This window comes from Lycium ferocissimum, chromosome 5 (genome assembly GCF_029784015.1).
Source record: "Lycium ferocissimum isolate CSIRO_LF1 chromosome 5, AGI_CSIRO_Lferr_CH_V1, whole genome shotgun sequence".
NCBI classification, from domain to species: Eukaryota; Viridiplantae; Streptophyta; class Magnoliopsida; order Solanales; family Solanaceae; genus Lycium; species Lycium ferocissimum.
This window is the reverse complement of record NC_081346.1, coordinates 63,536,403-63,553,580: the sequence shown is the minus strand read 5'-3', so window position 1 is coordinate 63,553,580 and position 17,178 is coordinate 63,536,403. Positions and strand designations below refer to the sequence as shown.

The window sequence follows — 17,178 nt, the reverse complement described above, 5'->3', positions numbered from 1 at the left end:
GAAAGTTGAGCAAGCCCTAAGAGGAACCAAAAACCAAATATGGGCATAAACCTCGAAAAAAGGATGATTTAAGGAAACGTTTTCGGATGATCTGACTTGGAGGGGCCAAAACGATATTATAAGTTGGGAATTTGGAAAAACACCAAGAATGAAAGTTGTAGATAATTGAAAGAGATTTTCAACCATAGGTTGTGGGCCCTCACACAATAACGGGATCAAGAGTTTTTACTAAACGAAGGCGCAGTCAGGAAAAAATAAGGGGGCGCGAACGCGACCAAAGGGGACGCGAACGCGCTGAAGGAAATATATGTCGGTCCAGGCAGAACCTGGACCGTTCTATGAAAGGGGGAGGCCCCCTATTTTTCAACGGACACCCAAAACTTCCTCAAATGTTCCGAATATTCCTTAACCTTCACCACCAACTTTTAGCCCAAAACCGGGTATAATTCCCCGAATCCGGTCCGGACGGCGTATAGTTGCGACTACAAAATTGTGTATTGAGTCTTTGTGGCTTAATTTCAAGGTGGAGGAGTGAAGATATAGCATTATTATCGAGGGAAAGGTATGAATCTCTTTCTATTTGTGTTAATATCGGTTTATTTACGAAGAAAGCGTGGTTAAATAATTGTATACTGAGTTGATTAGTTATGAAAGTTGGAAAATAGCATGTGGGCTGTTCTATGGAATACTTTGGAGTTGGAAATATTATGGTTAATGTTGGTATTGTTGTGATTGTTGTTGGTTGTTAAATTGAGAATTCGGGTTAGGCATATAAACAGGGGAAATCTTTGCCCGATTTTTGACAAGATATAGAATAGTATGATTTGAAACTTAGAACAAGTGTGCGATAAAGAGGCTAACGTTAGTGTAAATCCTCTTAAATGTAGACTTGCGAGCTCGGACAAATAAGCGTAGCTAATAGGAGGTTGAACAGGTATGTCAAGGCTTGTCCCTTTCTTTCAAAGGCATGACTCCTATATTGTGATACCATAAATGCTTCCATAATATCCTTAGTGTCAAATTTGGAAGTCCTTAACTCAAGGGCATGGCTCCTTTTTCTAATAATCCATACATGTTTTCTAATTGCCCGTATTTTCCAAACCAAAGGTTTATGATTATGTGAACTCTTATGATAACAACGATGAGCATATTTTCACATGATGACAATGATGCCAAAGAGGAGAATATTTTTCTATGATGACTATGATGAGAACGATTTCATGTTTAAAGGTTTCAAGTTTACGATTTCAATGACGATATAAGAATGTTGAGCTAATTCTTGATTTCTCAATTTTATTCATGGATGATGACTATTTTTAAAGATTCCAAAGTATATGTGTCACACCCTAATTTCTGTTAGGGTGTGATGGGCACCCGACCCTTATTTAGGGCCGAGCGAACCCGCTGACTAACCTAATATATAACCTCGCCGCTTTCAAATCATGACACAAATATATACAACAAAATTTATCGAAGAATAGTATGCTTTTTTTTGTTTTTCTCAAATCAAATAAAATCTTGCAACATATGAAACTTATAACACAACGCATAATAATATACCGGCTTACATAGCCATTTACATAACCGACATCTAATACCCACGACACTGTCTGCAAAGTCTCTAACTCAGAACAAACTGTCGTAACATAATGTTTTGACTCGGCAAAGATCCGAAGGAACCGGAGCTCGCCAATCCCGCCGGAACATCTTAATAATATCCTCGCTCTATCCGGGGTGTACCGCGCATGAAACGCAGCCGAAGAAAAGGGGGTCGATGACGAATATGTACCGAGTATGTACGGTATGAAATGTAGTAAGTTTTTGGATCATACTAAAGTAAAGAATACGGAAAATCATAAAATTTGCCTTCGAAAAGATTTATCATGCATATCAAAATCATATAATCATCATGTATACATATAGCGTGTCCCGCCCTCTAACGAGGGACTCGGTAGATAAAATCATATCATAAACGTATCATTATGTCATCGTACATATATACCGTGCACCCGGCCTCCACGAGGGACTCGGTGAGTAAAATCATATCATAATCGTGTATGCGTACGCAGATATACATACATATACATACCGCACCCCGTCCCTCTAGTGAGGGACTCGGTGAATGGGCCGTGTTCCGCCCGCTAGCAAGGGACTCGGTATGCCATCCCGGCCGCCATCTCCATCTCATCACATCATCATATCATCATACATATATATATATATATATATATATATATATATATATATATATATATAGCGTGCCGGACCTCTAGTGAGGGACTCGGTGAATAATGCAGAGAAGTTGCACGAATGCGTACCCGCCCGGACTCGGTGAAGGACATATTGAGTTTGCGCGAGCGAGTAGTGAGAAACCATATGCATATAAAATCATAATCACAGACTCAATGAAGTGGTCTAACCGGAATGTCATTTGAAAATCGGACATTAGTTAAATCAAATATCTTTCGGACGTTGTTCGGAAGCATAGTATATGTCATAGACGTATTAACAAACCATAGGGATCATAACCGTATGCTAAACCAATCCGAGTCTGCCTCGGAAAGTTACAAACTTTATTCATCTTAGAACCTTCTACGAACAAATCGAAACGATCCGAGCCTTTCTGCGAAAGTTATGGACGTTCGTAGTTTCGGAATCATTTATGAAACAAACTCTTTTTGAAAACAAACTTTTATGCAATCTTTGAAATCCATTAATGCGAAAAACATAAAGACCATAATTTGACTACATTAAGAATATGAATATCAAGAACAAATATGGATCATAAGCATGCTCGGACCGCAAGAGTAGAGTTACCTCGTAATTCGTGTCATAACTTATTTTTAACTAAGACATGCCAAAAACAGAAGGGGCGAGCTTTACATACCTTAGCCGCTTCCTAAGCTAATCCGAATTCAAGTCTCGACTCTCCAAGGTCTACAGAACGTCAATAGATATTGGATATTAGCCATAAACATCTAAGAATCCAATTCCAAACCATTACTTTTTCTACAGAAATTTCGACAGCATTCCCTTATAAATTGGACATCCCCGAGAATTCAACTCGGCCAAATCAACAACAACCAAACCAACAACCATACTAACAACATCCATAGGTGATTCCAAACGCATTCTAGCATTAATAGTTCCTTTCTATACAATTCGGCAACATTTCATTTATATTCAAATAAACTACATACGATCAAGCCAATACCAATGCTCACATATTCAAGCAATAAACCGAGGTCATTCAATCAAGATTCAAAGACATTTCAAGCTATCCGCAAAGTATTCAAATCAGCCCATCCATTCACCATGCCACCGAACCCCTCCAAATGCAAGAAAAAACAATCAACAATACATTTCTTCCTCCAAATTCATCAACTACACTAACAACTCATACATTGGCAACATTATCCTCACAAATCCAAGAAACTATAATAAAATCACATTAACTCCAAATCAGCCCACACGGTTTTAATCTTCAACTTGGATCATTAAAACTTCATTTCACATCATAGAATTCACAACGACAACAACCAAACGCTAAACAAATTAGTCCCCCTCTTACTACACAACACAATACACACGGCCAAAATCCAACATACACGGCCAAACCTCAATTCCAACATTTTATGAGTTTCATTCATTTCTACACATTACAACAACACACAAACATGCTAAATACAATTAATTCTTCACTTCTATACAACCACACACACACACGGCCTCAACACATTACACACGGCCACACACACAACACCATGTTTTCATGAACTTCTTTTATTTCTACATTTCACAACATGTACAAATCATCCACAACACATGAAAAATGAGATTGAACCTTACCTCTCACTCTTGTCCTTCACTCGGCTAGCTTGTGTTTGTAAGAAGGAATGTTTTTCTTGCTTCAACAATTACTCCATGGTGTAGAGGACCTCTCAATTAGTAGGAAAGCTAGAAGAAATAATTTTTCCATGATCAAAATTGAAGAGACAATTTTCGGCCATCCATGGCCGTTTCTCTCCTTTTTTTTTTTCTTCATATTTCTTGAACTCTCTCAAGTGGAGAATGATGAATGCTTGCTTGACTTAGTCATCCATATATATATATATATATATATATATATATATATATATATATCTATAAAAATGTGCACATGACCATGCACATGCTCCATGTCTTTTTTTTTTTTTTCTTTTTCTTTTCTCCAAATCTCTAGAATTTTCCTAAGTCACAAAGGATGAAGAATGATGAATTTGTCATCTTTTAAATAACATGTACTAAGCTTCCTTGTGGCCATGGCCCACATCACATGTGGCCGGCCACATGCCTTCATTTTCATGAAATAGCCAACTTTCCATATTGAACTTTTGACCCCAAATTTTCCCTAATAATCCATGCCAATAAATCATAGACAACTTATGTCTTAAAACAAAGTCGGAAAAATAGCCTTGTCTTTAACTTGTCGCAACTAACTTAAAATAATCCGACGTACAAAATGCGAGATATAACAATATGAATTGACGCCTTACGAGATTTATGATCCTATTCTATGCTTTCTCTTGATGTTATTCTTCATTGATAGCCTCACCTTATAATAATTGTTCCTTCAAGGTGAGACAAAGCGATGATGATTATTCCATAACATAATCGGAGGTTACCGACCTTACGTCACTCCGATAGATACATGACTTTCTTTGGGCTCTCATGCATGCTGCTTATATGATATATGTATATGTATATGGGAAAAAGGGAGAGCGTTATATACGCGTAACCACCTGATCAGTTGGTATAATATGACATGATACCGTCCCGGACGCGGGATGCCCGGACGCGGGATATATGTATATGGATCGGGCTGCACGTTCCGCAGCAATATATTATATGGATCGGGCTGCACGTTCCGCAGCAATATAATATATATATATGGATCGGGCTGCACGTTCCGCAGCAATATAATATATATATATGGATCGGGCTGCACGTTCTGCAGCAATATAGTATATATATATATATATATATATATATATATGGATCGGGCTATACGTTCCGCAGCACTAAGCATGCATGGTACCCGCCTAAAAGGCACTCAGATGTACAGGTTACTCTTTTATCTCATGATATGCTCTATATTTCCGTTATGTTACTATTCATGCTTTGTATCCTTTAATATGTTATTACTCATGCCTTACATACTCAGTACATTGCTCGTACTGACATCCCTTCTTGTGGACGCTGCGTTCATGCCCGCAGGATCAGGTAGCCAGTCGGACGATTCACAGCAGTAGGACCTCCCCCTCAGCGGCAGTCGGTACGCTCCATTGATCCGGAGCTTCAGTCCGCTTGGTATGCCATCTTGTTACATACATGGGTACGGCAGGGCCTTGTCCTGTCCTTTCTACAGTTTGTATTCTATAGAGGTCTGTAGACAGTGATATGTAGTCGTGTCATTATGCAGCCTCGTCGGCACTTATTTTGTTGTACAGGATATATGAAGCGGCCAGATCGGCTTGCGCTGTTACTCTCGATATTTATGTTTATATGTATGTGTTGGGCGTGAGCCCCCAGTACAGTTTCTTTTATGTTGATTGTTCGGCAGACAGAATAGCACAGTTACAGATTGTACATGGGCCCAGGACAGTCAGTGAGAAGTAGATGCAAGCATAGGGGTGCTTGGCCAAAAATGGTCAGGTACCTGTCACGGCTCATCGGTTTGGGTCGTGACACAAGGATGATGCTTTACAACTGTAAAATCAGCTCAAAAGCACAAAGTAAAGGGCATCGAAAGACAATTACTTACACTCGTTTATACAATTCAGCCTCTATTCCAAATCAAAATTGTTCCATCTATATTCTTTTTTTCCGGATTTGAAGTGTTCTTAAAGGTTGAGAGCTCAATTGGAGTCATCCTCATTAAGCGATTCCTCCGAGACTCATTCGGTCCAGGCTTACTTATCTTATTTATCATTTTCCTTAGCTTATATTTACCTAATTTTATTGAAAAATTATTACTATTATTTTCTTCTCGCTTATAACAAACCAGTTTACGTATCCTTTAAACCACTAATAAATTTAACTGTACCTTTTAAGGGGTAAACATGTGTCTCGATGAGGTAATTTATACCCTTTTCGCACAAACTTATGTTTTTGTATCATAATGTCTCATAAGTTATTCTTCACATGACGTCAGTTTCTAAAGAACTTCTATCCAGTAGGCATAAGTTCGGTTGCTAAAGGGAATTTTTTTTAAGACCAAACTATTTTTAGGACAAAAATCAAAGACCATCCCTTTTTAAGGGCAAAACTTGCAATTTTATGGACCTTAGATGATCCTATTTTTGCAAATCTTCCTAAATTTTATGAAGAGAAACTTACACGAGAAACAACTATTGTTTGGATGCTTCTAACAAGCTATAGTTATAGTTTAGCTAATCACGGCTCGTAGCTCCTGATTCCTTTCCATAGGTGTATTAAGCTAAATTCATTTCACTGTATTCAATTTGGTTGTGTTCATTTGTAGCTATTTTTACACTGTATTCAATTCACTATATTCAATTCGGGTGTATTTAAACAACAATTTTATTTTAAGAAATATAAGAATATTCAGTTGTATTCAATTCACTGTATTCATTCGTAGCTACTTTACACTCTCTTCAAACAACAAAAATTCAAAAAATACAAGCGAAAGTACAAAAAAAATCTCATTCGGAATAGAAATACAGGCGAAAGTACAACACTATTTACACTAAAAAATGACAAATACACTCAACCCCCCCCCCCCCCCCAAACCAAATCTAAGTAATAAAAGAAATAAAAACACTCAGATTTGAGAAAATCCGGCCAATTGGCCATGGATTCCGGCCAGAGATGCTAACGCCAATGAAGGTGATGACAAAGTCGATCTGAAACTCGAGTTTTCCGAAGGGTTTCATCAACAAAGACAGTGAGCCTAAGGATTCGGGCTAGAGATGACGACAACGGTGGAGGGAGATGGAGACGACGTTGAAACTTGAGTATTCCGGTGGGAGATGACGGCGGTGGAGGGAGAAGAAGGCTACTTTGTTCTCAATGCATATTTCTCTCTAGTATAGTACTCTTCTTTAAATATATAGTATAAATGTGATAGGTAATTAAATACGTAGTATAGCTACGGTAGGTAATTAATTCAATTTATAGTTATGGTAGGTAAATACCTCTTAGATGTTATTTATACCATATAAAATTCCTTTTACGAACTAATAGTGGGCATTGGACCGTCACTGGCCTAAATTAAATATATTTTTTTTTGTGCAGATTTCCCTTCTTTTGTGGTGGTCTGTAATTTTTTCCCCTCAAATTGGTGGTCTTTAATATTTGTCCTTCGCTTAACACCCAGAGGTCTTGGGTTCGAATCCAGGCAGAGTTAAAAAAAAAAAAAATCGTAAGGCAAAAGTTGGGATTCGCAAGGCAACTTATATCTTAAGGCAAACTTTACCCAAAATTAGGCCTTAAGGCTGAAGTTTGTAAAATTTTAGCATTTTTTTTGTTGCGTTAAGGCAGAGTTTGAAACCCAACTTATGCCTTGGGGTCCAACTTATGCCCTGCGAATCCCAACTTATGTCTTGAGATTTTTTTTTTTTTTAATTTTTGACTGAGCGGAGGTTCGAATCCGAAGCCAAGAGACTTTTAGCGAAGGACAAAAATTAAAGACTCTAATTTGAGGATCAAAAATTAAAGACCACCCCCAGAAGTGAAGGCCAATCCTGCAAATTGCCCAACTTAAATGACAGAATGGACCAGCATAGCCCATCAACCCGGCCCAGGGAAGAAAACTGGATATGTTACCATATAACCACCACAAAGAAGCATCACATATTTTTTTTTTTTCTTTGAAGAAGATGAAGCAAGCTATTCTTTCATGGTCTCATTTTCTTCCCTCATTATCACCAACCTGCACTTTCCCAAAACCCCAAAAAACCATTTCCTTAAGGGTATATGCAACTGTAGAGTCATCACCTAAGGAAAATATATTAACTGCTAAAGAAAGAAGGCAATTAAGAAATGAAAGAAGAGAAAGCAAAGCAGGTTATAATTGGAAAGAAGAAGTAGAAGAAAGACTTATAAAGAAACCAAAGAAACAATATAAGTCTTGGACTGAAGAACTTAATCTTGATAATCTTGCTAAATTGGGTCCTCAATGGTGGGTTGTTAGAGTTTCAAGAGTTACTGGTCATGAAACTGCTGAAAGGATGGCAAGAGCTCTTGCAAGGAACTTTCCTAATATAGATTTTCAGGTAATAAAGATTTCTGCTTTCTTGTTTTTTGATTGTGAAGTTATTGATTTGCTGCTTTTGGTTATTTCTTTTTGTGATATCTGCTGTGCTATGTATGCAGTAATTAGTGTAAACTTAACTCAGAGAAAGTACTAATTAAGGGTGTGTTTGGTATGAAGGAAAATGTTCTCTTGGAAACTGCTTATCAGGAAATGAACTGTGTTTCTTACTTATCTTCTTGTGTTCAGCACGTAAGCAAAAACATTATCCTAAAAGTATATGTATATAATCTAGACAAATATTATGAGAGGTGGGGGGTAGGGGTGTGGGGTGGTGGGGATGGGGCTACGGGGTGGGGTGAAGATGAGACGTGTTGGAGGCTAGTATACTAAAAATAGATGGCTACTTTTACTAATCCAGTTTGGAAAACCAAGAGATAATTTACCATTTTGCCCTTATTATTAATTATTGGATTGGAAATTTTAAGAAATTGTTAGTGTCTGCACAACTTTTAAAGTATGTTTGATTGATTTCAATCATTATTTAGTAATAATTAGAGGAGATACAATAAATTTGTCATTCTATTTATGACTCCTTCAGGGGTGTGGCAAGTCAATACAAGACCAGTAAAAATGGACGGAGGGAGTAATAAAGATTTGTGCTTTCTTGTTTGGTTTGATGGTGAAGTTTATAATTATGTGTTTTGGACTTTTGATCATTAATTTTGTGATATCTGTGTGTTATGTATGCAGTAATCAGTGTGAAACTCAAAGAAAGCACTAATTAAAAAGACAGCCTATTCATCCGCAAAGTAGTATCTGAATAATTGGGGTTCGGATAAGAATGATTATTAATGTCATAAAAAAGTAGTACTAAAATTGTGGCTCGTTAATTGAACTTAAAAAAGGGAATAACTACGTAATAAGAGTGAATAGAGCTTGTTCATAAACCCGGGAATCGGGAATCGTTTTGCTATTGAGGATAGAAATATATTCTTTAGCCTCACTTAGTTGAATACAGTTCTACTTTCTTCTAGTGACTATAGACATATAGGCGTTGGAGTAATTTGATAATTTGGGTTCAGATAGAGTGGAATGGTTACAGAAGATTCATATAGCAGAATCCAACTTTTGTTGGTCTTAAGGCGTAGTTGATTGATTGATGTGTATAATGTACTGAAATCTTTGGGATTTATCTTCAAAACTTTTACTAAGGATTTATGCTTTGGCTTTTCAATTATCAGTAGGGAACTTACTGCCAATGCTTTTTATCATTCTACATGAATTTGCTACCATGGTCAGGGCAAAGAGTCTAATTATCAAAGAAAAGATATATCTGCAGCTTTACTACGGGCGTTCTGTATAATTTTTATCTCATAAGCTTAAAGTAGTATTTGATTTGGATTAAGAGGCTTGTTAAGCAACGAAGGATGATGTTGGTTGATTAAATCCAATTATTCTTGCTAAATTTAGTTAATTTATCCTGGTCCAGTGGCATAAAGATTTCAAGACACATTCTTAATAATCAAAAGAGGTATAGATTTCAAGACACTTGATCTCCAAATTGCGGTACCCCTAATTCCTGAACTTACCTATAAAAAAACTCCTGAAATTAGGAAATCAACTCAGTGCACCCCTCAGTCTTGGATTGCATTCGATGTTGATGTCAAAATCTAAAAGGTCAAGCTGCCTATTTAGTTTCCAACATTTAATAGGGACCATTAGAGTATATTTTGTACATAATTTAGCTCCAACAAGCAAATTGGCATGAAAAGCATTCCTTCCATTAAGCGGAACATGAAGAATATAAAAAGATGTTCAAGCATTAGGAGTTGCGGAGGTTCATGAAAATAGGGATGTTATAGGTTTCCTGCAAGACTGTGTTTAGAGTATACAACAACAACTACGCCTCAGTCCCAAACAAGTTGGGTCGGCTATATGAATCCTTACTGACCATGTTTCTCCGTTTAAGCTCAACTCGTGTCTTCATCATATGATGTGTTTCAAGTATAGCCGTGGAAAAGTATAGTTGGGGAGAAGAAAGTAGCAAAGCAAGTGAACTATAGGCCTTTGTAGCAGTATTCATTTTTTCTTCGGGTAATGGTGGTGCCCGGGCCAGCTTGTGAGCACCTCAGTTAACCCACCATTACCTACCACTTCCCACCAACATAGGTACCGGGAACTCAAACCATTGAGCCTTAGACAGATGGGAAGAATTGACCTACCATATTTTTTCCTCTATAACAATATTCATTTTTATGAGAAGACTAGGGCTTAAGAGAAGCTGTCTTCTAAAGCCTTTATAGCAGTATATAACTATATATCTTGCAGAGCTTGCATAATTTATAGTTTCTATGGAACTGCCAGATCTTTTCTCTTGAACCAGAGACCTGAAGATAACTGATAACCATATGATAAATAATAAGCAGGCATCTATCAGTTTCCACTGTAGAAATTTCCTCTAAAGAATATCAGCCCCAATACTCGTCTTAGTTTCCACTATTGATTTTCTTTGTTTGAAATCATAGCTTTTTTTTTTTGGGGTGGGTTGGTGGAGGGGGGAAGGGAAGGGGGTGTTCAGTTTTCTTGAAATCAATTCTGCTCCAACCAATGAAGGCTTCCCTATAAGTTGATTTTAGGACAGCTGGAGGTTGTATTACCTTGAATTGGAAGGGGATAAAGTGTATTTAACTAATGTAGGAATTGATTTTTCCGAAATATTTTGAGTTTTGACTGACTGTAAAAGTTTCTGCAGGTATACATTCCATCTGTACAGGTCAAAAGGAAATTAAAGAATGGATCACTTTCAGTTAAACCGAAACCCCTTTTCCCAGGATGTGCGTTTTTGAGGTGTGTAATGAACAAGGAAATACATGATTTCATTCGAGAATGTGACGGAGTTGGAGGCTTTATTGGATCCAAGGTTGGAAATACGTAAGCATCCATTGCTGTCCCTATGACAAGTCACATGTCACAAGTTTACAAGTATTACTTCTTCTCATCTGTCCTAGCCTTGGTGGTCAGAGTTACCCAGTACCTGTCTTTGGTGGGAGGTAGCAGGTACTTCGTGGAATTAGTCGAGGTGTGCGCAAGCTGGCTCAGACACCATGGTTATAAAAAAAGCTTTACAAGTATTACTTGGTCAAGAAAGAGGATCTGTCTTCGATTTGTTTGATATGTCGTTGCAATTTTCTTTGGCCGTGTGGAGCTCTGTTCTTTATATAAACCAAGACCCACGTGTATGTGTCTGACGCAATGGGACCTATGTTAATGGATATTAACATAACATGAGTGGAAATATCCTAAGCTAACTTGGCCTAAGATCGGAAAGTTTTACTTAAAAATAACTCCCAATCAACTTTTGTATAGCGTGTAAATGTGTTTATTCAGTCAGCTACACTGAGGTCTTTCTATGAGATGAGGGATGGATGTTGACAAGATATCAGAATTCTGACCAAATTTTATGCCAATTGCTCAAGTGAAATTTGCAAGGATATCTAATCAGTTGGCTGCCTTTAGTTGAAATGTACCTTTTGGTCTCCCTTTATACGACTTTTATGTTATTTGTGTCTACGTGCTCATTTCTTTATTTAAAGGGTTAACTTACAAGGTATCCCAGGTTATTTCCTCAGTACCTAAATTTTTGGATATTTGCAGAAAGCGGCAGATCAATAAACCCAGGCCTGTAGATGAGGATGACCTGGAAGCCATATTCAAACAAGCGAAGGAAGAACAAGAGAAAGCTGATCAAGCTTTTGAAGAAGAAGAGCAAGGAGAAGGAGGTTTAGATTCCAAGCTGACAAAAGATTCTGGTATAGCTCCCACTGACGACAAAGTTGTGCCCAAAAAACGAGGAAGGCAATCCAAAAAAGCTTTAGACCTGCTTGCAGTTAATGCGTTGAGAGGAGCAGATGATAAATCTTTACTACCAGGATCAACTGTTGAAGTTGTGTCTGGAGCCTTTGCAGGATTTTCAGGGATTCTTAAGAAGGTTGATAGCAAGGAAGGATTGGTATGGCCTAGAACACTATCCTTATGTTATCCCACCATGGCATTGCAGAAAAGATACTATATTTAAAAGAGAAAGTTTTCAAATTGGTTATAAAGTTTTCAAATTGGTTTGTCTCCTGTACTCTTTGAAAGCTTATTGATGCTAATTGCCCTCGCTTTATGCATTATCTTCCATTCGCTATATGAAAACTGTTTTTCTGTTACTTGAACCAAGCCAACTGAAAAAGCAAAGTTTGTTCTTGACATTGAATATGGAATTTTTCTCGCAGGCAACTGTTGGATTTACTCTGTTTGGCAAGGAGACTCTAGCTGATATAGATGTCAAAGAAATTGTAGCAGAGGTTGGCTGACCTGTTTAGGCTGTTGATACTTTTATATCTGAGATGGTAAGCCTTGCACTGAGTGACCATTGTTTAAAAAATTAATTGTATCCTTACCCGAAGATTCACACTGCAAGTAGGTAGCAGATGCATCTGTTCGCTGAAATAAGATGTTAGGCTTTACTAGAGGTATTACCAAGATATATGTACCCAGAGGATACCAGATTACCTTAAAATTAAGTAGTTGATTATCCTAGAGTTCGTGTGCTTTCTTCTTTTCTAGTTGTTCTCCTGACATCCTTTTGGCCCCATGCTTTTTTTTTTTTTTTTGTCTGAGTATGGAAGAGGATTATGTTATATGTGCGTTAATATGTCAAAGATGCACACTTCCAAGCTGGAAATATCATGAAATCTTGTTTTAATTGGATCTAATTAAATCACATCATTTATAGCTATCAATTAAGTCACACCATTTCATACACATGCCATTTTCTATATTTCTCAGAAAATTTTGTATATAAGACTTAGCATTGATTCTAGACAATTAATCCATGTACGAGGTAAAGAAAGTTTTTTGAGCTGCTTATTTTGCAAAATAGGGTTACGTGCTACTATGTAGAAATTACCTCCAACTCCTTTGGAGTTTGAAAGGAAGGATTCCTGTAATGAGTAAGAATTGTGTAGACTAGGACGCGATGAAAGTGGATTCCTAGTATAGGATGTTGTCTCTTGGAATTTTTGTCTACTTCAAGAAATCAGCTCTGTCACTTTGGGTTGAACTATTTTCTTCCAAGGACTAACTCCTTGAATGAAAAGGTCAGAAATGTGTAGTAGTTCATTATCGGCTTCATATATTAATTTCTTTGAGGATCAAGTTGCTTAGGTTTGGATAATCTGTTCAATTGGTTTGTCTAGGTCTTAACTGACTGTAACTCGACTAGTTAAACAGAATTGCAAAACATTATCGGTTGTATTACATGAATAGTGAAATGTCAAACTAATAAGTATGATAGACCTACCAAAAAACTACTAGTAATAAGTATAATAGTCTTCAGATGTTGTTTTTGAGCTCTCTAAACTTTTGAAGATGTCTCCATCTTGCCATACAACGTATACAAAGGACATATATTTCTTTCCTAACCCCAGTTTCCTCTACCGTTGTTCTTTGGTCCACTATTTACTCATCTTCCATCATAAATGTTTTGTTGTTTCATGATGATTTCTGCTGCATTACCACGATTTGAATTTGACTTCAGGGACGAGCAAAATATTATGATGAGTCAATAGTAGGCAGCGGGATACTAGAGCAAAGGTCTGCAACGGATTAAGCTGATTTGCCTAGGGGATTCCAGAGTTAACTTGAGTATCAAACTGCTGCAATTTTAACTTTGATGCAACTAAATTGAGGTGCTAATCTCTCTAACGTAAAATCTTGATGAGGGTATTGTTGCTGCAGAACGAATATTCGGGTACAGATCAAATGTCTGTATGAAGCTATTTTGAAGTTATACATGAGCGTATCAAATAACACAAGGAAAAAAGAATGAGAAATCTCTTTTTGCATCTTCCAAAAAATGGGAGTTGTCTTGTAGTATTATTTTTTCTTGTGGATGAACAAAATCTTGTTTTTCCAATGTGGAGTTGCTCTGTATCATTGGATTTGTTATAGGTATCGAATCTCTTTAATCAAAGGAATTAGAGAATGTTATTACATTTAGTTCTTTTGCTCAACTATGTGCGTGCAATGATGCAACTATTAACCCAAATTTGTTTAGATTCAGGACATTTAAGATCTCTGTTGGGTTCAAACCTTCTTTATGTTGGAATAAAAAAGGACCCGCAAAAATAATATTCATAGTATTAGTGATAAATGCGGAACATTAAGTTGTGGTTAATCAATAAGAATAAAAAGAAGCAATAACGACACCAAAATTTTACTTGGAAACTCTTCTAAATGAGAGAAAAATCATGGATCAGGAGGAGCAAATGATATCACAATAGCAAGAAATTTTACACTGTGTAGTCACGAGTATAAATACTCCAAAGACCATTACACACTCAAAAGAATTAACACTCTTTTGATTTTTTGACCTTACTATCATATAGCTCACACTTATTTTTCAATACAGATTATTTTCTTACACAGTCTATAATATATCTCACTTTGCCTTCTAATACTCAGTATAGTTGTCTGAGAATTGGTGCGTCAAACAAATGAGTTGAATAGCTCTATTTATAAAAGTGAAGTGATCCTTTCTTTCTTCCTTGCATTTAATTTAGCCGATACCAAATTCAACCATTTGCTGCCACTTTGAAAAATTGCAGATCTTGCTCATCTATGAAAAGGAAGATTTTTCTCAAATTATGGGGCTGGACTATACAAATGTTTATTGAGACGTGTCTGAAGCCTATCAATCTGTATGATATTAATTGCAAGTTTTGGGAGTTTAATTCAATATCCACAAAAATTCTATCACTTGTAATATATTTTGTTTTATACCTTATCAGAAAAAAAACATCACAATTTCAAGTCTCTGCAAGTAGTCCTGACCCAGTTATTACGCATTTTTATCAAATAGTAAATATAACTATTACTCAGTCCTACATAATGCATGATATGCACAGAGAATATTAACTTTAACTGTAGGAAATAATTATTTAATCAATTTAAACTTTTAGCGGAGAGTGCAAAGTCTATAAGAGTATTAATTGATGTGTAGACCATTTCAAGTCAAAAATTCAAAAAATAAAAAATAAAAAAATATTGATTTGTGTGTCTTCACAAAAATGTTTCAAGTCAAAAATCCTTTAAAATTTTGGTGGTTACCTTTTGAAGTTTATATATCTTTTGCTCCCTTACCTCAATATTTCATGAAGTTCATATTGATATCAAAACCATTTATAATTGTGTAGTTTTGTAGATCAAATAGTAAATATAACTTTTATGCAGTCCTACATAATGTCAGATATGTACTTTGAGAATACTGACTTTAACAGTAGGAAATAATTATTTAATCAATTTAAACTCTTAGCAGAGAGAGAAAAGTCTATAAGAGTATTAATTCGTGTATAGACCTTGACAAAAATATTTAGAAGATAAAACTCAGAAAAGAGTATTGATTGGATATCTTGATAAGAATATTTCAAGTTGAAAATTCATTAAATTTTTTGTTCGGTTATATACTTTTCGCTCTCCTATCTCAATTTTTTCTGAAGTCCATATTCATTGGTATCAGAGCCGTCTATGGTTGTGTAGTGTTGTGGATTCTTATGATCCTAATTGCAAGGAATTTTTGGATATCAAAATGTCAGTATGAGATTTTATTGTAGCCTTTATATAGCTTAGGAAAATCTCGCTCCAACGTCTAGCTTTTAGTATATGATTCTTCTAAACTCTTAAGGTTCATATCTCACTCAATTGTATGTCAAATTGTTGATTATGGTCCAAATTAATTTAATAGATCTGAAAAGTTGGTTATAAATACCCTCATTGAAGATGTTTTTAGTACTGATTAATCAGTGTTGGGAAATTTATTTCATTTAATTTGTGTTCACAAGTCAATTATTGTTTAATTGATAAAATTGTAAACTTGTAATAAGACCATCGCAACAATATCAAATTTCATATGCGATATACAAAGACACCCAATTCTTATATGATGAGGGAAAATGAAGTCTAGAAGGACAAATCAATATTGAACTTACTTAAATTTAGAAAAACTTACTGCACCTGATATTTATCATGGTTATATACTAATATAATTGAGGTCTTAAGCAAAAAAAGAGTTGAAGTGAGAATACGGATTAATAATTTATGATGAATTGATAACAGTTTATTAGAGATTCATATACCATTTTCTAAGTTGGTGTAAATATAAAGTGTGAGTAAGCTTTTTATCCAAAAGTTTGATTGAAATTCGTAAAAAGTAAAAAAAAGTTTTTATCTCGAAGGTAGTGTCATTGCCTTGTTAGTGGAGTTTTGTCATTGAATAAAAGAATGAGGAAAGCAAAAGAAAGAATAAGAAGTAGCACCACTCTTCTTTAGCTATTGCATCATTTTAGGCCACAGAGATATTTTAAGTAGAACAAAAAGGGCTGGTACTGCTGGTCCACTCTTTTAAAATCAAATAAATGAATTGATTAGTCTATGTTATGAATTTGAAAGTTCACGGAAAAGGTTTTGCTTTTCAAAATTCTTTTTTATTCTTTTTCATCCACGAATCTAGTCAATCTCTTTCTCTAGCTATTAGTGCTTATTAGATGAAAAAAGAGTTAATTAAAAGGATTATCACGTCTAATCATAGAAGATAACCGGACCATTAATGGTTGTGGTGGTCCTGGTGAAATGGTAAGTATCCATTCGCGTTCATTCTTAACCGGAGGTTTCGAGATATATATATATAAATCATCACTCTTCAAAGAAGTAAACTTTTGATCGCTAATCAATTAGTTAGTCAAAGTGAATATCGAGACTTTATATGTTCAATGCCTTCAACATTCTGAAAAAAAAAAAGTTCCACGTATTCTAGCCTAATCTTAGGATGAACCTCGAAAGACAGTAGACAGCGGACAAAGGGTATGCCGTAAATATCA

At 35.9% G+C, this 17,178-nt stretch overlaps 1 protein-coding gene across 1 annotated transcript; it reads left to right on the top strand.

Moving 5' to 3' along the window:
* Positions 1 to 7,856: 7,856 nt before the first annotated feature.
* LOC132057037 (uncharacterized) lies at positions 7,857 to 14,316 on the top strand. The gene is made up of 5 exons (XM_059449477.1): positions 7,857 to 8,276; positions 11,010 to 11,188; positions 11,912 to 12,266; positions 12,535 to 12,651; positions 13,842 to 14,316. The coding sequence occupies exons 1-4, from the start codon at positions 7,881 to 7,883 to the stop codon at positions 12,613 to 12,615; spliced, it is 1,011 nt and encodes a 336-aa protein (XP_059305460.1). The 5' UTR covers positions 7,857 to 7,880; the 3' UTR covers positions 12,616 to 12,651; positions 13,842 to 14,316.
* The last annotated feature ends 2,862 nt before the right edge of the window (positions 14,317 to 17,178 follow it).